The sequence below is a fragment of the Periplaneta americana genome, chromosome 3 (assembly GCF_040183065.1).
Source record: "Periplaneta americana isolate PAMFEO1 chromosome 3, P.americana_PAMFEO1_priV1, whole genome shotgun sequence".
In the NCBI taxonomy this organism is placed as follows: domain Eukaryota; kingdom Metazoa; phylum Arthropoda; class Insecta; order Blattodea; family Blattidae; genus Periplaneta; species Periplaneta americana.
This window is the reverse complement of record NC_091119.1, coordinates 37,384,594-37,406,392: the sequence shown is the minus strand read 5'-3', so window position 1 is coordinate 37,406,392 and position 21,799 is coordinate 37,384,594. Positions and strand designations below refer to the sequence as shown.

The window sequence follows — 21,799 nt, the reverse complement described above, 5'->3', positions numbered from 1 at the left end:
TCCTTTTTAGGCCTTTGTCCGGGGTCCGGGAGGATTTTTAAAAAATCAAGAAATGTCCTCCTTTTCGTAACTTGTATGCCTAATATTTTGAAATTATCTGATTTGACGCCTTTTTCAAGTAATTTGCCTGTAGGTGGAAGTAGCATCGACAGAATATACTCTTTGCCAACGATCATAACTCTCTTGCTCCTATTTGTTATGGTCGTTGCTTTCATATTTAGCTAACTGTAAAATAATTTTATATTTTGAAGTTTTATCATAAGTAAGCTGTAATAAAATAGATATTGACATCATTTTAAGTATAATATAGGTCTAAGCCTAAATCTAAGTACATATTCTCTGTCCTCTTTTTTTCGGACATTGTCCTCTTTTTTTAAGCTTTGTGTCCTCTTTTTTATCGATGTGAATCTGGTCACCCTAGGAATATGCCCCTTTAGTTTTGACATACATTTTAGTTACACCCTATAGCTAGGTTTGTGATTAGGATAAGTAGTAAACGAAATGCAAGACTGTAGGACTGCGACTAGAAGTTGAAGTAGTGTCGCAACAAACAATTAACAGAGTGAAAGGTTAAGAATTTTCAGGAAAGTAGTTTTATCAAGTTTAAACAAAAAGTGTTGTTGTTGTTGTTGTTATCTAATGCTGGGCTTTGGCAACGAAGCCATTAGCCTCCTTGCGCTCCAATATTTCTCTGTGGTGGATCCATCAGGTAGAACTTCACAGGTTTGTAGATGATCTACAGTCATTTCTTCTTCTTTGTTGCATAGAGGGCAATTTGGATTTGTGTAAATTCCTATTTTATTCAAGTGTTTGGCCAAATAATCGTGTTCTGTAAAGAGTCTGAATTTTGCTACTGCAGCTTTACGTGGGATTTCTGGAATAATTTGTTTTTTTTTTTTTTTTTTTTTTTATTAAAATGCTCCATTTTTTATCTTTGGCTTTGGTACATAGTGATTGGTTTTGCTTGATTTGATATTTATTTTTAATTAGTCTTTTGATGGATGTAAAAGGTAGGCTTGTATTTGTATTCTGAATTAAATTGGATCCTTTTTTGGCAAGAAAGTCAGCAGTTTCATTTCCAGCAATTCCGCAATGTGCAGGTATCCATTGCAATTGAATTCTTTTCTGTAGTTTTTGAAGTTGTTGGATCATTTTGTGACATTCTTTAATTTGGATTGACATCATTTTATATGAGTTTATTGCATATAATGCTGCTTTAGAGTCAGAGAGAATGACGGCATTTTGAAATTTATCTATTCTGTATAGTAGGTGTTGGAGTGAGATATGAATAGCCATTATTTCCGCATCAAAATTTGTTGTATGATATCCTGCTGGTTGATAAAATGAGAATAACGCACACACGTAATTCCTGATCCTGAGTTGTTATCGATAGTTTAAACAAAAAGTAAAAAACCTGAAGAGCTAAAAATATCGTTAGAGGTAATTTTACAGCATTGTTCTTAATTAAATTAAAAAACTAAGAAACTATATATAGATAAAAAGCAAATGAGTAAATAAAGAAAGATAAAGAAATAAATAAAGTCGCCATATCAAACAATGAAAGTGGTGTGTCTTTCTGTTTCAGAGCTGGAGAAAAGCCCTTGGTAAAAATAAACGCAACCATTACAGTTTCAACAGATCAAGTGTTTGTAGGACTTCTCAGAGACAGGAATCTAATTCTGAAGCTGCAGACGGAAGTGTGTCCAGCATATCAACAGTATCGAACAGAGGAATATCTCAAGACTGATGACTCAAGATTCTCGTAAGTTTAACATTTTATAATCAGGAATTTTGTATAAATTATTGGAGTCGATTGTATTCAAAGATACTCTTTGGACATAATTCTCTGCATTTTTTTGTGGTCAGCATATATTGCTATGCCTTATGCCCCTGCCATCAGTCATCAGATCAGTGGACACACAACACTGATAGTACAACTTGTCCATGCACCGTCCTAAGCCATATTTTAACGAAGTAAAAGGAAAAGTATGATGGAGTGTGTTGGTGCAATGAAATTTGTAATATTGAGAAAAGTGAGACAACCACAAGCATCACTCCAGTTATCAAATCCAAGTATACATAATTATAAGCCCATAGTTTAGTATTGAGCTTATTGGAACATGTTGGAAAGTACGATGACAAATGATTATAACCCAAGTATCATACAAGGAATCAGATAACGAGTTCATGTCGAAACCTGGCCTTAAACTGCGCAGACAGACAAATATAAAAGACATTAAGTATCTATACAAATTATTTTGAATCAATCAATCTTCTTAATGTATCCAGCTGTTTGCTGACAACATAAAGTCCACTATAATCTATTCAGTTGTTGTTTTTCACGAGAAATGAGGGGTATTTTGATCGGTGTTCATTATAGATGCCTGTTGCTAGTAGCCAAAGTTGGGGTGAATAATTGCTTCGAAATTGAAGTCAGATTTTCTTCACTTCCATAAATAAATGATTTGAATAATGCGAATGAACACTTCCTAGCTTGTAGTGCTCTAATACAGCAAGAAAAGCTGGCTATCTGTCTGCCAGACTGTAGTTCTAAGAGATAGCAGACATGCCAGTCCCTTAGGTTTGAAAAAAAATTCTAAATTATGGTTTATTTAACGACGCTCGCAACTGCCGAGGTTATATCAGCGTCGCCGGTGTGCAGGAATTTTGTCCCACAGGAGTTTTTTTACATGCCAGTAAATCTACTGACATGAGCCTGTCGCATTTAAACACACTTAAATGCCATAAACCTGGGTCGGGATCGAACCTGCAACCTCGAGCACAGAAGGCCAGTGCTATACCAACTATACTACCGAGGCTGACTCTTTAGGTTTGACTCTCTCTGCACCTTTCAGTACATCCGTTTATTGAATTTTTTATTTTTTTGCAAATTAATTTCTACATTCTTGTTCATTGTCTACAATGATCTGATGAAATGTGTTTCTTTGCTGTATAAAACAGTAATTTATCAGTATTTAGCTCTTTTTATTTTTCTGTTTTTCACAGTCACAACTTTGGGTATTTTCATAAGCATTTTCTTTCACTTTATAATGCAATTATTCCGAATTGTAGTTTTTAAGAGAATCTGTTAACTTCAACAAAATCAGAATGTAGTGTCAAGACTTACGTGCTATGTTGCAAAAAGAATTAATATGCCAAGTGAAGCTTTTTAATTGGGACAAAACGATAAACCAAACAGGCCAGTTCTGTTCATACCAGAACATACGGTAATGCCCAAATACTTGAATATATTCCATTTGCTTTCTTGTTTCTCAATAAAGTCCAGTCAGGATTCTAGTAGGTGACATCTTGAAAGCTAAATAACTCGAAAGGTGATCCTTATTTCATTGTATAATTGTCTTCACGACAGAGGATACAATTTGGAGAGTTGAAGATTCCAATTTTATAAAGGTGTACAGCCAAATAGTCGTGATGTGTTAACAATCTAAATGTTGCTACAGCATCAAACCTTGGGTGTTCGAGAATTAAGTATTTATTCTGCAATATAGCTGCCCATTATTTGTCATTACTTTGAAGTATTCCAACAGTTATTTCAGGAAGTTTCTTTTAATTATAGTTTTTGCAGAATGATAAGGTAAAGTTTGATTTGGTTTCTGTAAAATTTTGGTGCCCTTTTTTGCTAAAATCATTGCCATGGATCCTGCAATGGGAGGGTATCCATTGAAGATGGATAATTTTATTTTGTTTGAACAATAACCTGATAATCTTTTTTATTTCTAATATTTTGCTGGAGATTGGAGAATTATTTGTTGCTATCGCTTGTATAGCCGAAGTTGAATCACTTAAAATAACTGTGCACTGAAATGAATTTAGTCTGTAGAGAAGATGTGTTAGTGCCATCTCTATTACATGAATTTCACCATCAAAGCGGGTGTTTTTCCCAACTGCGACATAGAAGTTTAATAATTTTGAGTAAATTCCAGCTCCAGCCTTTACTTCCAGTCTGTCCATCTGTATAAATATGTAGCCATTGTGATTTAGGGTATTGATCATACCTGCACAAACAGCGCTCAATGAGAGCGGGAGAGCGGTGTTTACCGCTCGCCGAAACAGAGAGGAAGATACATCAGAATGACATAGACTTGCTATAGGTAGAGGAGAGGGAAACGACCACTCAGCTATCTAGTGGAGTGCAGTGTGTATTCTCAGTAACTTTTTCACGTTGCTTACCTACTGCTATAGTACAGTATGGAGGAATCTAAAAGACGGAAAAGTGATCATCAGGCAAATTCTTTCAATGTTGCATGGGAAAATGCTTATTTTTTCATAGCTACTGGAGTAAATACTCTAGTGCCTTATCTGCGACAACATTTTGAAAGGGAGAAAGAAACATAACATAATGTGTCATTACGAGTCCAGACATAAAGATACGATTGTTTTATTGTTGAAGATCGCAGTGAAAAGGTTCAGGAGTTGTAAGCTGCATTATTACCCGAGGTAGGTACAGTCAGTACTTATTTTTTATGAATTTGAAATACTGTCTTATCAGAGGTACTTTCTTAATTACTTCTATGCCCGAGGTCGTGGGTTCGATTCCGGGCCAGGTGTCAGTAGATTTACTGGCATGTAAAAGAACTCCTGCGGGACAAAATTCCGGCACACAGGTGACTCTAATATAACCTCGGCAGTTGCGAGTGTCGTTAAATAAAACATAATATTTAACATTTAACGATTTACAGCTCGAACTTATTCATCTTCATTGTGACCTAAGGGCTAAAGATCGTTTGAATAATACTACTAGCCTGGTTGAGTTTTACAAGACTAAACATTAGCAATAATATCCACGACTACACAGGCTGGCTGTGAAAATGATTGCTATGTTTGGCTCAACATTTATATTTGTGAGCAGCTGTTTTCTATAATCAACTTTAATAAAGGCAGGCATCGAACATCTGTAACTGATGTTTCATTACGATCGTAGGCTACTGTTCCTTTCAGCTGCCAACAGCATAAAACATCGTTTTCATGTACTGATAAATAAAAATATAACAAAATGATATTGCACATTTAAGTAGCTATAGAATTTCTATTATTTCTGTAAAATAAATATTTATTTATTAATTAATAATAGTCCAAGTTAGTTTTGCAAGGAATGAACGGGAATTCATTTCATGAACACTCGTAATAGTACTTCCTTTTGTGTATATTTTGTACGAGATCACCCCTTCTTCCAGTCCACCCTTACACAGAGCGCAAACCTTGTGCAGGCCTGGTATAGACTGTGAGACATTTTCACTGTCATTTGTTTTAATTCATTAGGAGCTTATCACTTTTTAGGATATGTTCAATTAAATTTGTGTTATGGATGATATCTATATCCTCCATGGGTGATATTGGTAAGAGAAGTTTTTCTGGCTTTTGATTTGGGTTATACGAACATTGCTAAATGTAGATATAGAGAATGTGTTGAGCAGTTCCTGCTCTTTATTACATTTTATAGAGTGTTTGAAAAACTGAACTGACAAATATGTATTCTTCTGTGATTAGTCAGCTCTCGCATGATGATGATGATGATGATGATGATGATGATGGTGTACAATATTATTAAAGCAACTGTAAAAAAAAAAAAAACATTACATTATGGTAATACAAAAACAATGTTTTATTTATTTGAAGTTCATATAATTCATCTTAGTACAACAAGCTTGTGGAATATCTTGCTCAACAAATCAGCTTTATAATGAATATGAAATAATCACATACAACTTGTTAGGTTATGAGAGCTGCTTGTGCACGAGACTGGAAATGATAGCTTCATTCTACAACTTGAAACAAAGTTCTGCTTCATCTCGAGTATCAGGTCTTAAGAAAACAATCTTCGCTTATCAAATCTGCTTGGCTCACAAGCAAACATTCTCATGGGGGCAGACAAAGTTTTTTTTTCTTCCACCATGTTAATGTCAAAACGAGTGCTTATACAAATTATGTCACTCAATCACAATTACAAGGGCTGTAAAAAAATAAGTTTTCCTGGGACTGTTTACAGAAAGAAAACACAATTTCATGCAAAGATTTATTGGAACAGACACAGCAGTTTTGAGCTATTTTTCAACATATTCCCCACCAGAATTGAGACATTTATCATGCTGTGGGATCAACTTTTGTATTGCTATGTCGCCTGGAATCAGAACCAGTGTGTGACAGCCATCTGCACCTCTCTGTCGATCCCATGGTTTGACAAATGTCTCAATTCTGGTGGGGGATATGTTGAAAAAATAGCTCAACAATTGTTGTAATAAATTTCATCATCATCATCATATCCGTCACGTATTAGACCCTACAGGATCTGTTACGGTCTCATGCCAGCGCTTGCGTGGTCTTCCCAATTTCCTCTTTCCTCTTGGTACATAAGTAAGAATCTGTTTAGGCCATGTTGTGCGATCCATCCTTTCAACATGTTTTTTCTACTGAAGTCGATATTGTTGAACAAAATTAACTATAGGATCCATTTTTAGTTCCTGCAATATGTCCACATTTTTACGGTGTTCCAGCAAAGAGCATCCCGCTGTTCGTCACATGAACCTCATTTCAGCTGTCGACAGCCTTTGCTCATCAGCTTTTCTGAATGTCCATGCCTTGCTACCGTAAGTGAGGACAGGTCGAGCTAGTGTTTTATATACCTTTAGCCTTGTATGTTTCTGAACATGGGATGATTTGAAGACGGTGTTAATTACGCCAGTGATTTTTATAAATTTAGATATTTTATTTGACATATCTTCATCAGTGATGTAAGAGAGGTGATAACCTATATAGTTAAATGAATTAACACGTTCAATTAAAGTATTATTTACCATGATCTTACTTGGAATTGGGTTCTCTCCCGAAAATGCCATGACTTTCGTTTTCTCTTTTGAGATTTCCATATTGAAATCTGAGGCGATTATTTGCAAATTATAAATGGCTCTTTGTAAAGCTTCCTCTGTTTGAGCGATAATAACCTGATCGTCGGCAAACATTAGTGTATCGAGAACTGTGTTTCGATTAATTTGAATTCCATGTAATAAATTTTTCCAATGAAATTGTTTTCTTTCTGTAAATGGCCCCAGGGAAACTTAATTTTTATGGCCCTCGTAATTGCACTCAAGTGGCCAAAATTTGTACAAGTACTTGTTTTGACATTATTAACATGGTGGAAGAAAAAAAAAATAACTTTTTTATCTGTCCCCATAAGAATGTTTCCTTGTCAGTTTAAATAAACACATTTACAATAGGAACATTATACAAAAGATAGATACAATAATACAGGTAGCCCCTTACATAAGAATAACTTTGTAGATTATTTATTAATTTAACGAGAGAGAAAACGGTCATATGTATTTTTATTAATTAAGCATGGTTATCCTTACTTAAAAGACTCCCTGTGAAACACATAGTGGCCCTTTAAATATTTGAAACTTATACAGTAAGCCACTGTGGCCAATATTTCGGAAGAGGAAAATAATTAGCCAGTAGGAAGAGATGCCTTAGCTATCTTATATGTAGGATATACATAATATAGTTTGCAAATCAGCTGTATTATCTAATATGCATTTTTACAGACATGTGATTGAAAATCCACTGCTTTCACTTATGTATTCTTGGGCTAAGATGAAGTATTTTCAATCCAGTTCTGACTATTCTTGGCATCAATGTCAACTCCCAACACAAGGTATAAAAAGGAAAAGATATTCTTAAAAGAGGTGCGCCATTCGAAACTTCTAAAATTGCCATGTTATAAAAAAAATTTAACGAATTCAATATTTAACACATTTCTATTCATTTTACGAATTGAGATGCATAGCTTTAGAAAAGTCCTTTCACATGCATACCAAGAATATTGGACCACTATGGCACAAGAAACATTCACAGCACCTCTGAAATATATATAAATATATTTATATACCCTTGTTTATATTGACTGCCTTGTTGAATTCATTCAACACTGTAAAGCCCTCTTAAGAAGTTCTACTTTAAAAAATTCAGATTCCAATAACTATATTTCAGGTCCCACTGTATTATTTCTTTTCTTACATCTCTGGTCCCTTGAAATCTTAAGAGGGTTCTACCATACATCAGACATCTTCTCAATTCTTCTTTAACACTCATTTTGCGATCGTGCTTTGGGCTTGACTGACACGTTCCAGCTTCTCAAAATGTTTTCTCGCATTTCGGATGTTGATAAGAGTTGCTTCAGAAGCTGTAAAAAAATAAGAGAAAAAAAAATTAGACTATAATATACTCTGACTGCATTCTATTCCCAAGAAGGAGCAGAAAAATCACAAGATATTCAATTGTTTAAATTAAAATTAAATTCATGGTGTGATAGTCCAAGAAGGGCCAAAACCGACCAGCTGGCTGTTAACTTCACGTCCACATGTCTCAATAGAGGTTAACGATCATCCAACCAGAGTAGAGGTATTGTGTGGCTAGCACGATGATCCCCCCCAACTGTTATAGCTGGTTTTCATAACAGGATGTCATGACTAAGGACTTAAAAAATAAAGTGGTAGATGAATTAGAGGAGTGGAAGAGGAAGTTCAATTGCAAGTAGATAAGACGAGTGAGTTAATAAAAATAGGTTAAGAGTACTGTATGGTGGAGGAGGCTAGCTAGGATGGCGAAGTATAATATGTAGATAATTAGTGAGATCGGAATATGAAAGGTATGCATGAAACAGACAAAAATCGAGCATATTGATAGTGGTGAAATATGTTTTAGTAACAAGTATTATTAGAAACAGGGTGTCCTCGATATAGTCTAAGTGATCTGAAAATCAAGAACAGAGTGATATAGTGTCAATTGTGAATGAACTAGAGAAGTGTAATAGGAATTATGTAAAGCGAGAGAGATAATGAAAATAAGTGAGTATGGCGGGGGAGGCTAGCTAGGATAGCGAAGTATAATATGTAAAAAACTAGTGGGATCTGAAAATGAAATGTACACAAGAAACAGACATAATAACGAACTTATTGGACAATGGTATAGTACGTTTTAGTAACAAGTATTATTGAAACAGGGTGTGTACGATATAAGTGTACTGAAAAGCAAGAACAGAATCGTAAAAGTGTAAATTTTGAATGATCAAAATTAAGTTGTTAGGATTTAATGGGAGAATAATGATCAATTTAAATGAGGTCGAATCAAGTATAAGAGCGTCTACAAAAGGTATATCTGTAACGAATGTAATTGTGGCACCGGATACAAAAATTGTGAGGTCCACATTACATGGTTGTAAATGTTGACATCAAATATATCATATATATAACAGGATGTCACTATCTATCATAGCTTTCCAAGCGCACTACGATGCTGGGTAGGCACTGGCCGAAATTTCATGAGAAAATTTCTTACTTCATGAGGACTGGAACCAGTGCACATTCTATAATGCGAGTCCTGCATGATGCCTTAGATCAGTGGTATTTAATCTTTTTTGCTAGTGTACCTCCAAACTGCATTGCAGTTATTTAACAAATAACAAAAGACTATGATTGTTGTTGTATGCAAAATAAATTATTTATTATTATTATTATTATTCATACAATAGTTATTGATGAAATAATAATAGCAATGAATTATATAAAATGTTATTGAAGCAAGGAAAAACAAGAGTTGATATTGTAAAAGAAAATACATAAACTGCAATAATTATAAACAGGTACAATAAAATAAATATGTCAGCATTTTTACATATGTAGTCAGTGGGAAGCGTATGCCTCGAGAAAACACCGCATACCCCTGAATACCAAAGCCTTAGACTAAGGCAGTGGTTCCCAACTGATGTGTCACGCAGCTCCATGGTGTGTCGCGAAATTTTGGAATTCAAAAATAAATTGTAAGCAATCCAGAAAGTCTCTTTACAAGGCATTTTTTATTTGCAACGAAGTCTTTGATATGGTACACTTTATTTTGAGACTGACTGTACCATTGAAACGTGAACACCTGCAACAATGCTCGGTTCAGTTTTTCCACCATAAGGCCACGTATAGAGAAACTCTGTGCAACCCACCAAGCGCAAACTTCACATTAATTTAAATAGGCGAGTTTTCAAAAACGATAATAAAAATCTTTTATTGGACATCCAGCATAGATAGGTTGAAATTTTTGACACCTACCTTTTTTTTTTCTAATGCCACTCAAGATGCAGCTTGTTCTTTTAGAATTTTTGATCGCATGTTAACATCGACCTATCCACAATACTGGATGTCTGACACTACGTAGAAGTTATCAGTGCTTTTTTTTTTTTTTTTTTGGGTGGAATACGCTGGAACGACATTCCGGCACGTTTTTGTAGCATTTTTCATCATGGAACCAAAATATGTGTGAATAACTATGTTTTAATATAATTTTTATTTCAATTCAGCTTAGATCTTGAAAGTCTTAGTTGGACGAAAAGGAGGTTAAAAACGACAAAATTCCCATGCAGTGAACAGTAATCATCTCCCTGTCCAGTTTAAAGTATTCTACACAGAGTTTCATTGCCTTTTTCTCCAGAAGAAAAGTAATTAATAGAAAAGTTTAATTCAATTAATACTTAACAGTGAGAAATACATTAAAATTTATGTTATACCAAAAAGTAACATTACATATATTTTGACGACAAACGTTTTCGCCAGTTATATTGGCATCTTCAGGTCAAACATGTTAACATAATGAACACTTGGTCTTAACTAGTTAAAACAACGTTAAAATTATGATATAAATTAAAACAGATGATAAAATTGAGTGATGAAGCCACCAGGTTGTATGTAGAAACGATGTATTATAAGAAGCATGTATGACAAGGGGGACGGCAAGACCTCTTCTAGTATTGCGCCCGCCCTATTTGTAGCATCTTTAATCTGATTCCGAAACTGTTACCGCAATACTAGAAGAGGTCTTGCCGTCCCCCTCGTCATACATGCTTCTTATAATACATCGTTTCTACATACAACCTGGTGGCCGCATCACTCAATTTTATCATCTGTTTTAATTTATATCATAATTTTAACGTTGTTTTAACTAGTTAAGACCAAGTGTTCATTATGTTAACATGTTTGACCTGAAGATGCCAATATAATTGGCGAAAACGTCTGTTGTCAAAATATATGCAATGTTGCTTTTTGGTATAACATAAATTTTAATGTATTTCTCACTGTTAAGTATTGACTGAATTAAACTTTTCTATTAATTGACATTGTACTTAACAGACCAATATGCCTTTGAAATCAAATAAGTGTGTCGTGATATCTTGGATGTCCAGTAAAGTGTGTCGTTAGTCAAAAAAAGTTGGGACCCACTGGACTAAGGCAAGGGACATCCAGTTTACTAACATAAAATCTAGGGCCAGAATGCCACTTAAAATAAATGACTGACATTTACTCAACGTGATTCATTAAGATTCACAATAGACAGTTTTATTACATGATACACAGTAGTATCCAAAGGGATGAGTCAATTTCTGAAAGTGATTATTTCAAGGCTGTTCAATCAACTCTTTGATGTTGAAGAGATAAGCACACATGAGCAGAAGTTCTCAGGATTGATGAAAACCTACATTTAAATATAATTCACTGCAGTACAACATACTATATGTTTGAAGTTTTAATACAGAGATATTTAGTCTGTCTAAATATTATTTATTTGCTTACAGATACAATACAGACAACTGCTGGCAACTAACGGCAACTTCAATAGAGGAAACCAAGTTATCAGAGTCAGTTTATGATAGCTATGTGTTTGAATTTCTGGTCAAGTTACAAAGTCTGAAAATAGGGCAGCAAAATGTAAACAGTTATGTCCTGTTTACTATTAAAACATCAAGATATAGCAGCAACATGAAAGACACCTCAATTTAAATTTCATCTCTAATATCTCGTAAATATATCCGAAACCTACTGCCACAAAGAAAATAGAAGAGCTTGGCTGTATAATGAAGGAAACTCAATTAATATTTTAATGCTGGCGCAATAGCCACGAAGACATTGGTGATTGTATTAGCATTTCTTATGTCCATCTCTTGTTAAGCGATAGCCTATTTCATAGTTTGAACATTCCTCTGAACAAGAGTACATTCATCAAAGCTGTGCTGTGATATAAAAGTGAGTCAAATGGAAAAAGAATATAGTATATTGAAATAATTTATGAACATATCTGTACAAATACGTCCCATCATTATTTAATTTTGTAATAATACGAATATGATTAGTTTTATATTTTTCCTACATGGTGTATATATTATACAAGTTACTATTTGCTATTTTCATTCAGGTATAGCTGTAAGTACCTGACCAATAATATCTTTCCTAAAACTAAAAAAGGTAAAGGTATATCCTTTACATGCCATGAAGGTATTGAGGAAAGTAGTATTCTGAAATAGTGTTTTTAAAATCGAAATACAGAATGAAACTAGTGCTGTGTAAGACTGGAATTTGTAAAAGCAAATCCAAGAATATATACCATGTTAGTAATATGTTAACTTTGTATTGTATAAAAGTCTGTGATTGAAACCAAAGTTGATTAAAAATAATAATATTAAGTATTGTTATCATATATTTTTCAAGTGTCGAAGATTATGGTCATGCATACACCTTATGAAAAACAAATGTATTATAGTTTGACATCATTCCATTTACAGGTTGGTATGGCTTTCTGTTTTTTTGGCGATTCAGCTTTTCTTAATGTAGGAACTGGTTGAAAAGGAAACTGTAAAGGTAAAGAGTTTAAAATTATCATCACATATTTAGCTAGTGGATAGTTAATAGTCTAAAGTGAAGGAAGAGAAGCAAAGAACAGGACTCTGTCAGGTTTCTTGTGTCAGTTTTTATTTCCTTATCATAAGTGTATTTACTTCCACAACTGAATTACTTTCTTTTGTTAAAAGCTTCAAATAACAGTAAGATAACAAAGGACAGATACAAGACAAATGGACTAACCATGTCTATATGAAATAGAATTAAGTTTCCTACCGAGCCTAACAGTCAGTACTAGCGAAAAATTATTTTGTGCGAGATCGTGCGTATTTGCTTGGTTTCCGCACAAAACCAATCCGCAGAAAGTCTAAAATTCCACATTCAGTATTCCCAACCTAACACACGTAACAATTTCCCTCTTCTTACCGCTTAAGTGACATATTGATTTTACTGCTTTAGGCTTTTAACATATTTTTAGAGACGTTCAATATAGTAATAATTATAAATTGGAAACTTACCACTGCAATTTCACCTAAATTGCACTGTTAATTATTGTTTTTAAATATTTGCAAAAATTAAGTAAACTCTACAACCCCACTAAAGTTACTGCATTCGTGATGCAAGTAACATTAAGGAAGCCGTGAAAAAATCAACAAGATTCCAGACTCATCATAGACTGGGGGGAAAAAAAAGACAGACATATATCATGACCTGCTGGAGTATAGTAAATACAGAAAACATTTTAAAGCAACAATGTTGAAGATAGATATTTTTGTTTTGCAAATTTGCCGTCATTGAACAGAAACCAAGATGGAGATTTCACTGCAACTAAATAGAAATTCCTCTTTCAGGTATGTAATAAACGATATTCGCACAAAATAATGTACGATACACGAGTGGTATGTTTTCTTTCAATTCTCGGAAATTAAAAAAGCTCAACTACGTTTAGCTCTTTCAAACTTTTACTCGAACATGAAAACTTCAACATACCGCTCTTGTAACGCATATTACTATTGTGATTATGTAATTGGAATGGACGTTTCTTGGTTCACTGTCAACAAGTGTTTGTTTCTCAAATATTCACTAACTTCGCCCAACAGGAGAAAAACGTTCCCAGAGAATTTTCCAGATGTCAAAATTTTCAATCGTCCTATAGTACATTATTCTGTTAGATCATTTAGAGAGATGGGAAGTCTACATACAAAAAATGTAGGAGGAGGCACATGTTTTGATCCAGGAAACCCTAAATAAACAACACTTCACATTTTTACATAAGCTGTGTATTTCATTTCTATATTAATGCGACTATTACACCTTTACTACGTCATACTACTTTTGACAAATAAAACGGTATGAAAGGACGTCTTTCAACTAATTATGGCTGCTTATCGCACAATTTTATCGCTTTCCTAGCATTTATTTTTTGTTTGCCAACATTTCAAACTGCAAATTCTTTATGGTACTATAAAACATGCTTTGCGATTGTAATTTGTTTCTCATATAGTCGACTGAAAATGACAGCTCCGTTCAAACATTTTGGTGAAGGTAACATCATCATCATCTCCGCACTACAGCCACTCATGGGCCTTGGCGTCCTCAACAATTCTTTTCCATGTTTGTCTTTCCTGTGCCTTCCTCCTCCAATTTCTCACTCCCAATGCCACCAAGTCATCCGTCACGCCATCAAACCATCTGAGCTTAGGTCTTCCCTTTTTCCTTATCCCTCCAGTTTCATTAAAAAGCAGCTTTCTGGCTATTTCGTCTTCGCTCATTCTCATGAGATGACCAGCCATTTTATCCTTTCTGCTTTTATAATCGCCACTATATCTGGTTCTTCATATAACTGGTATAATTCCCTGTTAAACCTTCTTCTCCATATTCCTCCCTCATTAATCGCTCCATATATTCTTCTTAAGATCTTTCTTTCGAAAGTTCCCAGAGAAATTTCCTCTCTTTTTGTCAGGGTCCAAGTCTCCGCTCCATAAATCAACACCGGTCTTATCATTGTTTTATAAATTTTAGTTTTAATCGTACAAGGAACATTCTTTGCTTTTAATATATTTGCTAATCCAAAATAGCTCTTATTGGCTGCTATTAATCTAGCTCCTATTTCACTATCCATGGTATTGTTTTCTGTTATTACTGATCCCAAATATTTAAAAGACTTGACCCTCTCAAACGTAAATTCCTGTATCTTAAGCTCATTTGGTATGAAGGGTGTATCTCTCAATGGCAAAGAAGGCAGATGGGACAGCCTCCAGTTAGGGAGCTGCTGCCTTGCAGGATTGAAGTTGGGTCTCCAAAGGCTAGGGGAAGAAAACCTCGACTACAAATTACCTGGTCCTCCAGGTTGGGGGTTGGGCGAAGGGCCGACAACCCTTCCCCGTCAAACCATTATGTTGCGAATCCTCAACAAGTGAAGGTAACATTAGTGAAATAGAATTTTAGTAAGTTAATTAATATCTATCTTATTGTATTAGAGTACTTTATTTCTTCTAATCTTTATATACTTTCTCCTATTTTTATCACCTTCCTACCATTTGTTTCTTTGTTTGCCAATATTTCAAACTGCAAATTCTTTATGGTACTATAAAACATGCTTTGCGATCGTCATTTGTTTACAGCATAGACAGTCAACTGAAAATGGCAGCTCCGTTCAAATGTTTTGGTGAAGCTAACATTAGTGAAATAGAATTTCAGTAAGTCAGTTAATATTTTATTGTATTAGAGTACTTTATTTCTTTTAATCTTTATAGCTATAATTTGTTCTGATCGTGTAATAGTCAATTAAATCCCACTCGAGTTTTGATTTTCTTTAGATAAATAAACAAATGGAATGTGCTTGGTTGTATAAGATGCACCCTAATTTTAAGGCCTATTTTGAGAACAGAAAAGTGCATATTACACACAGACAAACACAATGTTTCGAGATTGAACTTATTATTAGAAACATTAATACTTACGTATTGCAGGATCAGACATTATGACCATGACATAAGTGTTGGATGTGAACATGTCTATGAAAGCGGCAAAATTGCTATTTCGAACCTCCATGCTTTGGAACTGGGCGGCCAGTTTACTAAGACAAACATAAAAAAAAGAAAACAGAATTATATCTCTGAAAAATGTTACATTACATTCGATGTGCATCCATAATAAACTAAAATAAAAGAAATTGATAATATATAGCCTACAAAAAAAAAAATGTGAGTCACGAAGTTGACTCATATTTTCTCATAACACATTTCTTTTAAGCATTTCGCAACTACTCAATTCCTTTATAATGTTGGGAATGATATTAATATTTATAGCTTATGAACTTGTTATTCAAAAGATATACATAAATGAAATCATTTAAATAACATACAATTAAGATTATTAATTTTTGTTTTCTGGATTACATAATATAAAAGACATTCTTCATAAACTCAAAAGTAAAACATTTCACTTCGTTTATTTCATATAGTATACAATTTAAGTAGATACAGTAGAGCCCTGTTTATTATATTAGACTCTAGATATGTAAAATCAAATACTGATATGTACATACAAATGTGGACAAAAATTTAGTAAAATATACATTATAAATCTTACTAATATAATTATAACAGAATGACCATATCCTAGGGTATTTTCCTTAGTCTCTGATCTTTAGTGAAATTTCTAGTCTCCCACTGAAGGGTATTTTGCACAGTGAAAATGTTTTTACTTCAGAAGACAAGTATTACAAAACCAGAAAAGGATGGAATTGCCACAGCTACATAAATTATAATGATTTGATTTCTCACTAGTCATTATCATCAAACAAAACTGCACTTTCTTAATAAGAATGACAAAGAGCAATAAAACTAATGTATACAGTTTCTTAGAGAAATAGGAATATACATGAATAGTACTTATGAAAAATGTCCATTTTATGCCATCAATCATGAATATGGTTCAAGATGTTATAGACAATATGCATTTTGCATATAAATCGGGTTTCACCATTTTGCCTCCTGTCACATTTTTATTGTATTACATGGTTATATACCTACCTGCAACTCAGTTTGAATTGTTTGATAATGTTAGATACTTTTTCAAATCTATGTACATCTCTATGAGGACGTCGCTGACAATGTGAGATAACTAGAAATGTTGCTCGTTCAAATAATAGTACTTCATCTGCATCAATTATGTTTGCAAATTGATTCAAACTCTGTTCTAATTCCTTTACATTTGGTATCAGTTTATATACAATGGAAGACCAGGCCTGCAAACATAACAAACTCATTGTAAAATGTAAGATAGACAAAATTCCAGTCAGTCTTTCTGCTTCTTTTGAGCAGTTTGGACGACCTTCTCTTGTTTAGTACCTTAACTAGAAATTCTTGAGTAGTTACTGCATGTGTCAGTCTTTACTTTCAGATTTGCAAAATTGATTTGGTAAGTAAGATATGATAACAGATAATGGATAATTATGAAACTCACCCTATACAGTGTTTCATCCCAAATGGAAGTTCTAAAACAAGTACATTCTAGTGGTTTTGATAATCTTTTCAAATCTTCCTCTCGTTCTCGAAAAATCTAAAAATATGAAACAAAATTAAGGAACATAAACACTAGCATGCATATTACATTTAACTTTGGGCAGAGGTAGAAGGCAGTAGCCAGAATTCAATTCTCAGAAGTGCATCCTAGGTTAAACAAATTTAGAAATTACCAGGCTTCGAGACTTCGGACCCAATAGAGCAGTTCAGTGGAAAATCCGCGTAACGGCGTACTGAGTATAGTGGTAAAGCATACAGTGGATTGGGGTACTGTAGAAAGGATGCCAACAAATACACAAAGGAAAACGCTCTGGATTTGAAGGTTTTGACGAATAATTTGGTTTTCATACAAACTATGTCTGAAACTATTACATGGTTAGAAAAGTCAGAGCAAGAGATGCCGGACACCCTCAAATTAATTTAGAAAATGATGCAGAGAATTAATGAGACATCAAGTACACTGGTTACTGAACGTGTAAAACTGAAGTGGAAATCAATTTTATGTAAAAATAACGGATATGGAACAATGTGTAACATAAAGAGCAAAGTAGTGGACATACAGTCACACGAGAATAAAGGACTGTCTCTTAGAGATTGCAATGATGTTAGGTTTTTTCGTTTTGCTCCTATCACGTCATGCAACGTAGAGCGCAGCTTTCTACAGTACAAACTTTGGCAGATAACCGAAAAAGATTTACGTTTGAGACACTGAGAATGTATCTTGTAGTACATTGCAATTCGGTACTGTAACTCCATTTCCTAAAGACGACCAATAGGATAAATGAAGAAATTAAAATTGCTACATGCTTATTTCTACCATTAACACTGTGTATAATTAAACAGAACTGGTTATAAAAGACGGAGAATAAATGCTTTTCACATTCTTTTGACATTATCATTGTGTAATGTACATTTATTTTCAGAATGTACATATGTGTTTTTCCCCATACTACCATACTCTATTCTAAATAGTAACATTGTTACCTCAACACATCTCTATCTACCTGCAGCTAGTCAACAACCTATAGTACATGCACAGTAAACTTATTGTATCGGGTCCAAAGCCTGGAAATTACTGTTACAGACTAGCTATATTTACTTCAACTGATTTAAATATGATGCACAATATGGCAGTAATAATAGCGATAGAGTTAATGAGATTTTCCACACATATAGTGAAATAATCTTGAACATGGGATGTGACATCAAAACTTTTGTGGAATAAGGATATAGGTCAGAATACCCTACACATAGAATCACCTAAATGTCAATAATTTATCACCTATATCCTAACTACATTGCTTACATATGTATCATACAAAAAAAGTCACAAAATGCTTGTTTTAAATTTTCTGGAACACTTGTAGTAAAATTGGTGAATTACTAATAACGAAATACATTTGTTAATAAATACAAAACTTTTATATTATTATTTTGTGGAACAAAAAATCAGTTCCAGGTTTTACAAGAAATTTTATTTCTAAGTTGTAAATTATTAATTATAATCCTATAATTTTGTGGAATATACCCTGCTTATTTCTTATCAATGTTACTTTTACATTGCCTTTCAAACACATTGGGTTTTAATGTAAGAGGATGTGATGTGGTCTGCATCACGCTCTGGCCTCTTTTTATCACTTGGGAAAGACTCGGTAATTAATTTCATAGAAGACTGAGTGTACCCCCATAACCATTCTGAAAGTTATCACAAGACGAGATCCATTATGCTTCGCTGCCCCAAACAAATGAGAACCTTTAAAGTCTTGAGAGATACAGCCATGAGAATGGAACCACTAAGCATTTTTTTGGTCAACATCATAACAATGAATATGTAATAAGGCGAAGAAAGTAATGCTTCTAGAAAACAAAATACCAGATCTCGCTGATCCTCTTGAACAAGATCCATTTTGTGAACCAAGCAGAAAATTTTTGCTTCAGGTGAATTCTGCAAGATAGCTTCCAAGCAACTTTGGTAATAATGCATATCTTTATCCAGTTCTCTACTTTCAACATCAAAAACGTAGATAAGGACTTCAACATTTCGGAAGATATTGTCTCTCTGACTAGCAAAATAATTTTCCATGAAAGCTTCTTGGCTGAAAAAAATAAAAGAAATAAATGTTTCAATATTATTTCAACTAGAGAAAAAAGAAAAACTCTTTATTGTACAGACCCAGAAACAAAATTCAGGTGGCCCAAACTTTGTTTCTGGTTCTGTACAAGTGCATTTACAACAATGGAGCTACTTGCTTCAGTGTAATTTTGCCTTAAGACACAGCCCACTGAATCAATCTTTGCAGACAATAATAACTGATATAAAATATATACAATAAGTAGCACATATATATATATATATATATATATATATATATATATATATATATACACATATATACACTTCATACAAAGAGTCTTTAAAGTGCCACATCACTTGTAGCTTGTACTGAACTTAGCGATGATTTATTTGCTATTACTGGCATATAATCAATTGGACAAGATGGTATTCAGTCGTAGTTGTGCTGTCTTGCGTGAATGTGTGAATATGTACAGTTTACAGAGAAGAGTGTTTCTTTTGAAGAAGTATTAGTCATACAGATACTGTTCTATACGAAAGTGACGTTGTTTGTTACATAAAATCTAAAGTGTGTATAAATAATCCACGAACATTACTTGATTTGCAAGAAAACATTAGAATAGAAACTAGTAATATTACAACTGATCTTCTTCGACGTATGAATGGAAATTTGTTCCAGAGATTGCAACTGTGCATCACACACAATAGAGGGAATTTTCAACATCTTATAAATCAAAACCAGTAAATAAGGTAAGTCTGTTTTTTCTTGCATTGGTTATGGGGCTGATTGAACTAGGAAAAGCACCTGCTTCAGCTGAGGCAGTGTGTGTTTGTTAGTCGCTGTGCGAGCTTAGAGACTCATTGTAAAATTGAAATGCCGAAAGAAATGACTTGCAAGTAACTTTCTTTTGCACAAAGTTCATATTTTTAATATCAGGCTGAAGCTAACTTACCCACCACAATCCCATAGATTTAGAACTAGATTTCCTAAAAATCTGACGTGAGAATGTTCCACATCAACTGTAAAAAAATGAAACAAATACAACATTCGTTAGTCCAAATTCAATCTTCATAAGGTATTATTAAGTTATACATATAATATGATCTAATTATAATCAATCGTCTATCCGATAATTTTCTAGGTTACGTAGCTCAATATTCTGACTTATGGCTAATTATATTAAGAATTACTATACTTTATGAAATGACTAATAATAATTAGATTGTGTTTGCTTCTTGTACTACAGTTAAAGAGAGACGAAGTCCTCAAGATTTATTCTCTACAGAAGTCAGCCATATTAAGCTACGTAATTACCGTCTATCTTACTCACTAGTAGCTCCTAGACGACGAGTATCTCTTGCAATGTAATTGGCAAATATTATCGATCGCATTGATGTTTTTCCAGAGCCACTCTTGCCCATTAAAAGTACCTGAAAAAGCATACGCATATCACAAATTTTAAATTAATGTTGGAAGAAATACATAAAATGATCTATTAAAATAGCCTATAAGGAAAAACTATAGTATACGGTTTCCTCACTGCCAATAATTTATCTTAAAAGAGCGGATTGCATATTTTTACTCAGATTTGTCTCTGTTTGTCGAATGCTCATCACACCTTACGAAAAGATAGGCTAGTTTTCAGTGTCAACAATTTATTTTGTGTGCACAAGGTAGGTAGGTGTAGAGGAGAAAGGACGAAACCGTAAACAGTAATTTATCTAGGCCGGGGGCCTAACTATAATTTTTGCGGATCATATGAATCACAACTTCTATTAAAGGTTGGATGAAACAAGTTTACATTAACGTAAAATTCCTCAGGGCAGTTGAACTGTATCTGAAACGAGACACCAATTATTACCTTAAAATTTATATTAAACTTTTAATTTAACATACACATAGGCCTATTTATTTAAGAAAAAATCTTTCTCAATTTAGATGACTCTATACAGATATATTTTGCAGGAAGAAAAATTAATCTTTACTTTGACTCTATACAGTTAGATTGCTATAAATTAACCTATAAAATGATAATTCATTTATTGTGTATTTTCATTAGAGTTCCCAAAAAATGCAAGGAAATTGAACATTTCAAAACAAAATGTCTAATTTGCCTCAACCATCCAACAATTACTATTAATAAATATTTAATCTGATTTTTTATGCACATTTTCCTTATAGAACATGATGTTTTACACCAAACAACACCCAACTATTGCAATGTCAGAATCTGAATTACATTACAGGCAACTGTCAATCCAATAAATTATCCTAATAATATTTGATCTTATGTTATGAATAGTGTATTTACCTTTTTCTTCATGATGTCTTTACCTTTACAATAACTGAAGTTAGGATAATTTAATAACTCAAAGAAAACTTATTTGGATTCCTTCCAAGAAACTCACTCACAGTCACGATGGCAAACTCCACCTACCCTCTCCAACACCGCTCGTCTGAAAACAACTGATACATGGAGATTGTGAATTTGGAGTACATTAAAATGGTGCTCCCAAGTCAATATGTC

General features: G+C 33.6%; 2 protein-coding genes across 9 annotated transcripts in view; one reads left to right on the top strand and one right to left on the bottom strand.

Annotated features, from left to right (window-relative positions):
- The window catches only part of LOC138695934 (phospholipid-transporting ATPase IF-like), a 344,160-nt gene extending 332,274 nt beyond the window's left edge, over window positions 1-11,886 (top strand). For all 7 annotated transcript variants that reach the window (XM_069820330.1, XM_069820328.1, XM_069820329.1 and 4 more), the window contains 2 exons: window positions 1,586-1,762; window positions 11,630-11,886. In XM_069820330.1, coding sequence (XP_069676431.1) covers window positions 1,586-1,747 — 162 coding nt within the window. In that variant the 3' untranslated portion in view covers window positions 1,748-1,762; window positions 11,630-11,886. The remainder of the gene's footprint in view (window positions 1-1,585; window positions 1,763-11,629) is intronic.
- RagA-B (Ras-related GTP binding A/B) lies at window positions 5,600-21,740 on the bottom strand. 2 transcript variants are annotated; one of them, XM_069820337.1, is made up of 8 exons: window positions 21,584-21,740; window positions 20,603-20,702; window positions 20,225-20,291; window positions 19,071-19,293; window positions 17,139-17,234; window positions 16,706-16,920; window positions 15,632-15,747; window positions 5,600-8,197 (listed from the first exon to the last, which is right to left on the bottom strand). In XM_069820337.1, exons 1-8 carry the CDS (start codon window positions 21,593-21,595, stop codon window positions 8,103-8,105), a joined length of 924 nt encoding a protein of 307 aa, XP_069676438.1. In that variant the 5' UTR covers window positions 21,596-21,740; the 3' UTR covers window positions 5,600-8,102. The 2 variants fall into 2 exon arrangements, with proteins under 2 accessions (XP_069676438.1, XP_069676437.1); XM_069820336.1 differs by lacking the exon at window positions 21,584-21,740 and adding an exon at window positions 21,441-21,473.
- Window positions 21,741-21,799: the final 59 nt, after the last annotated feature.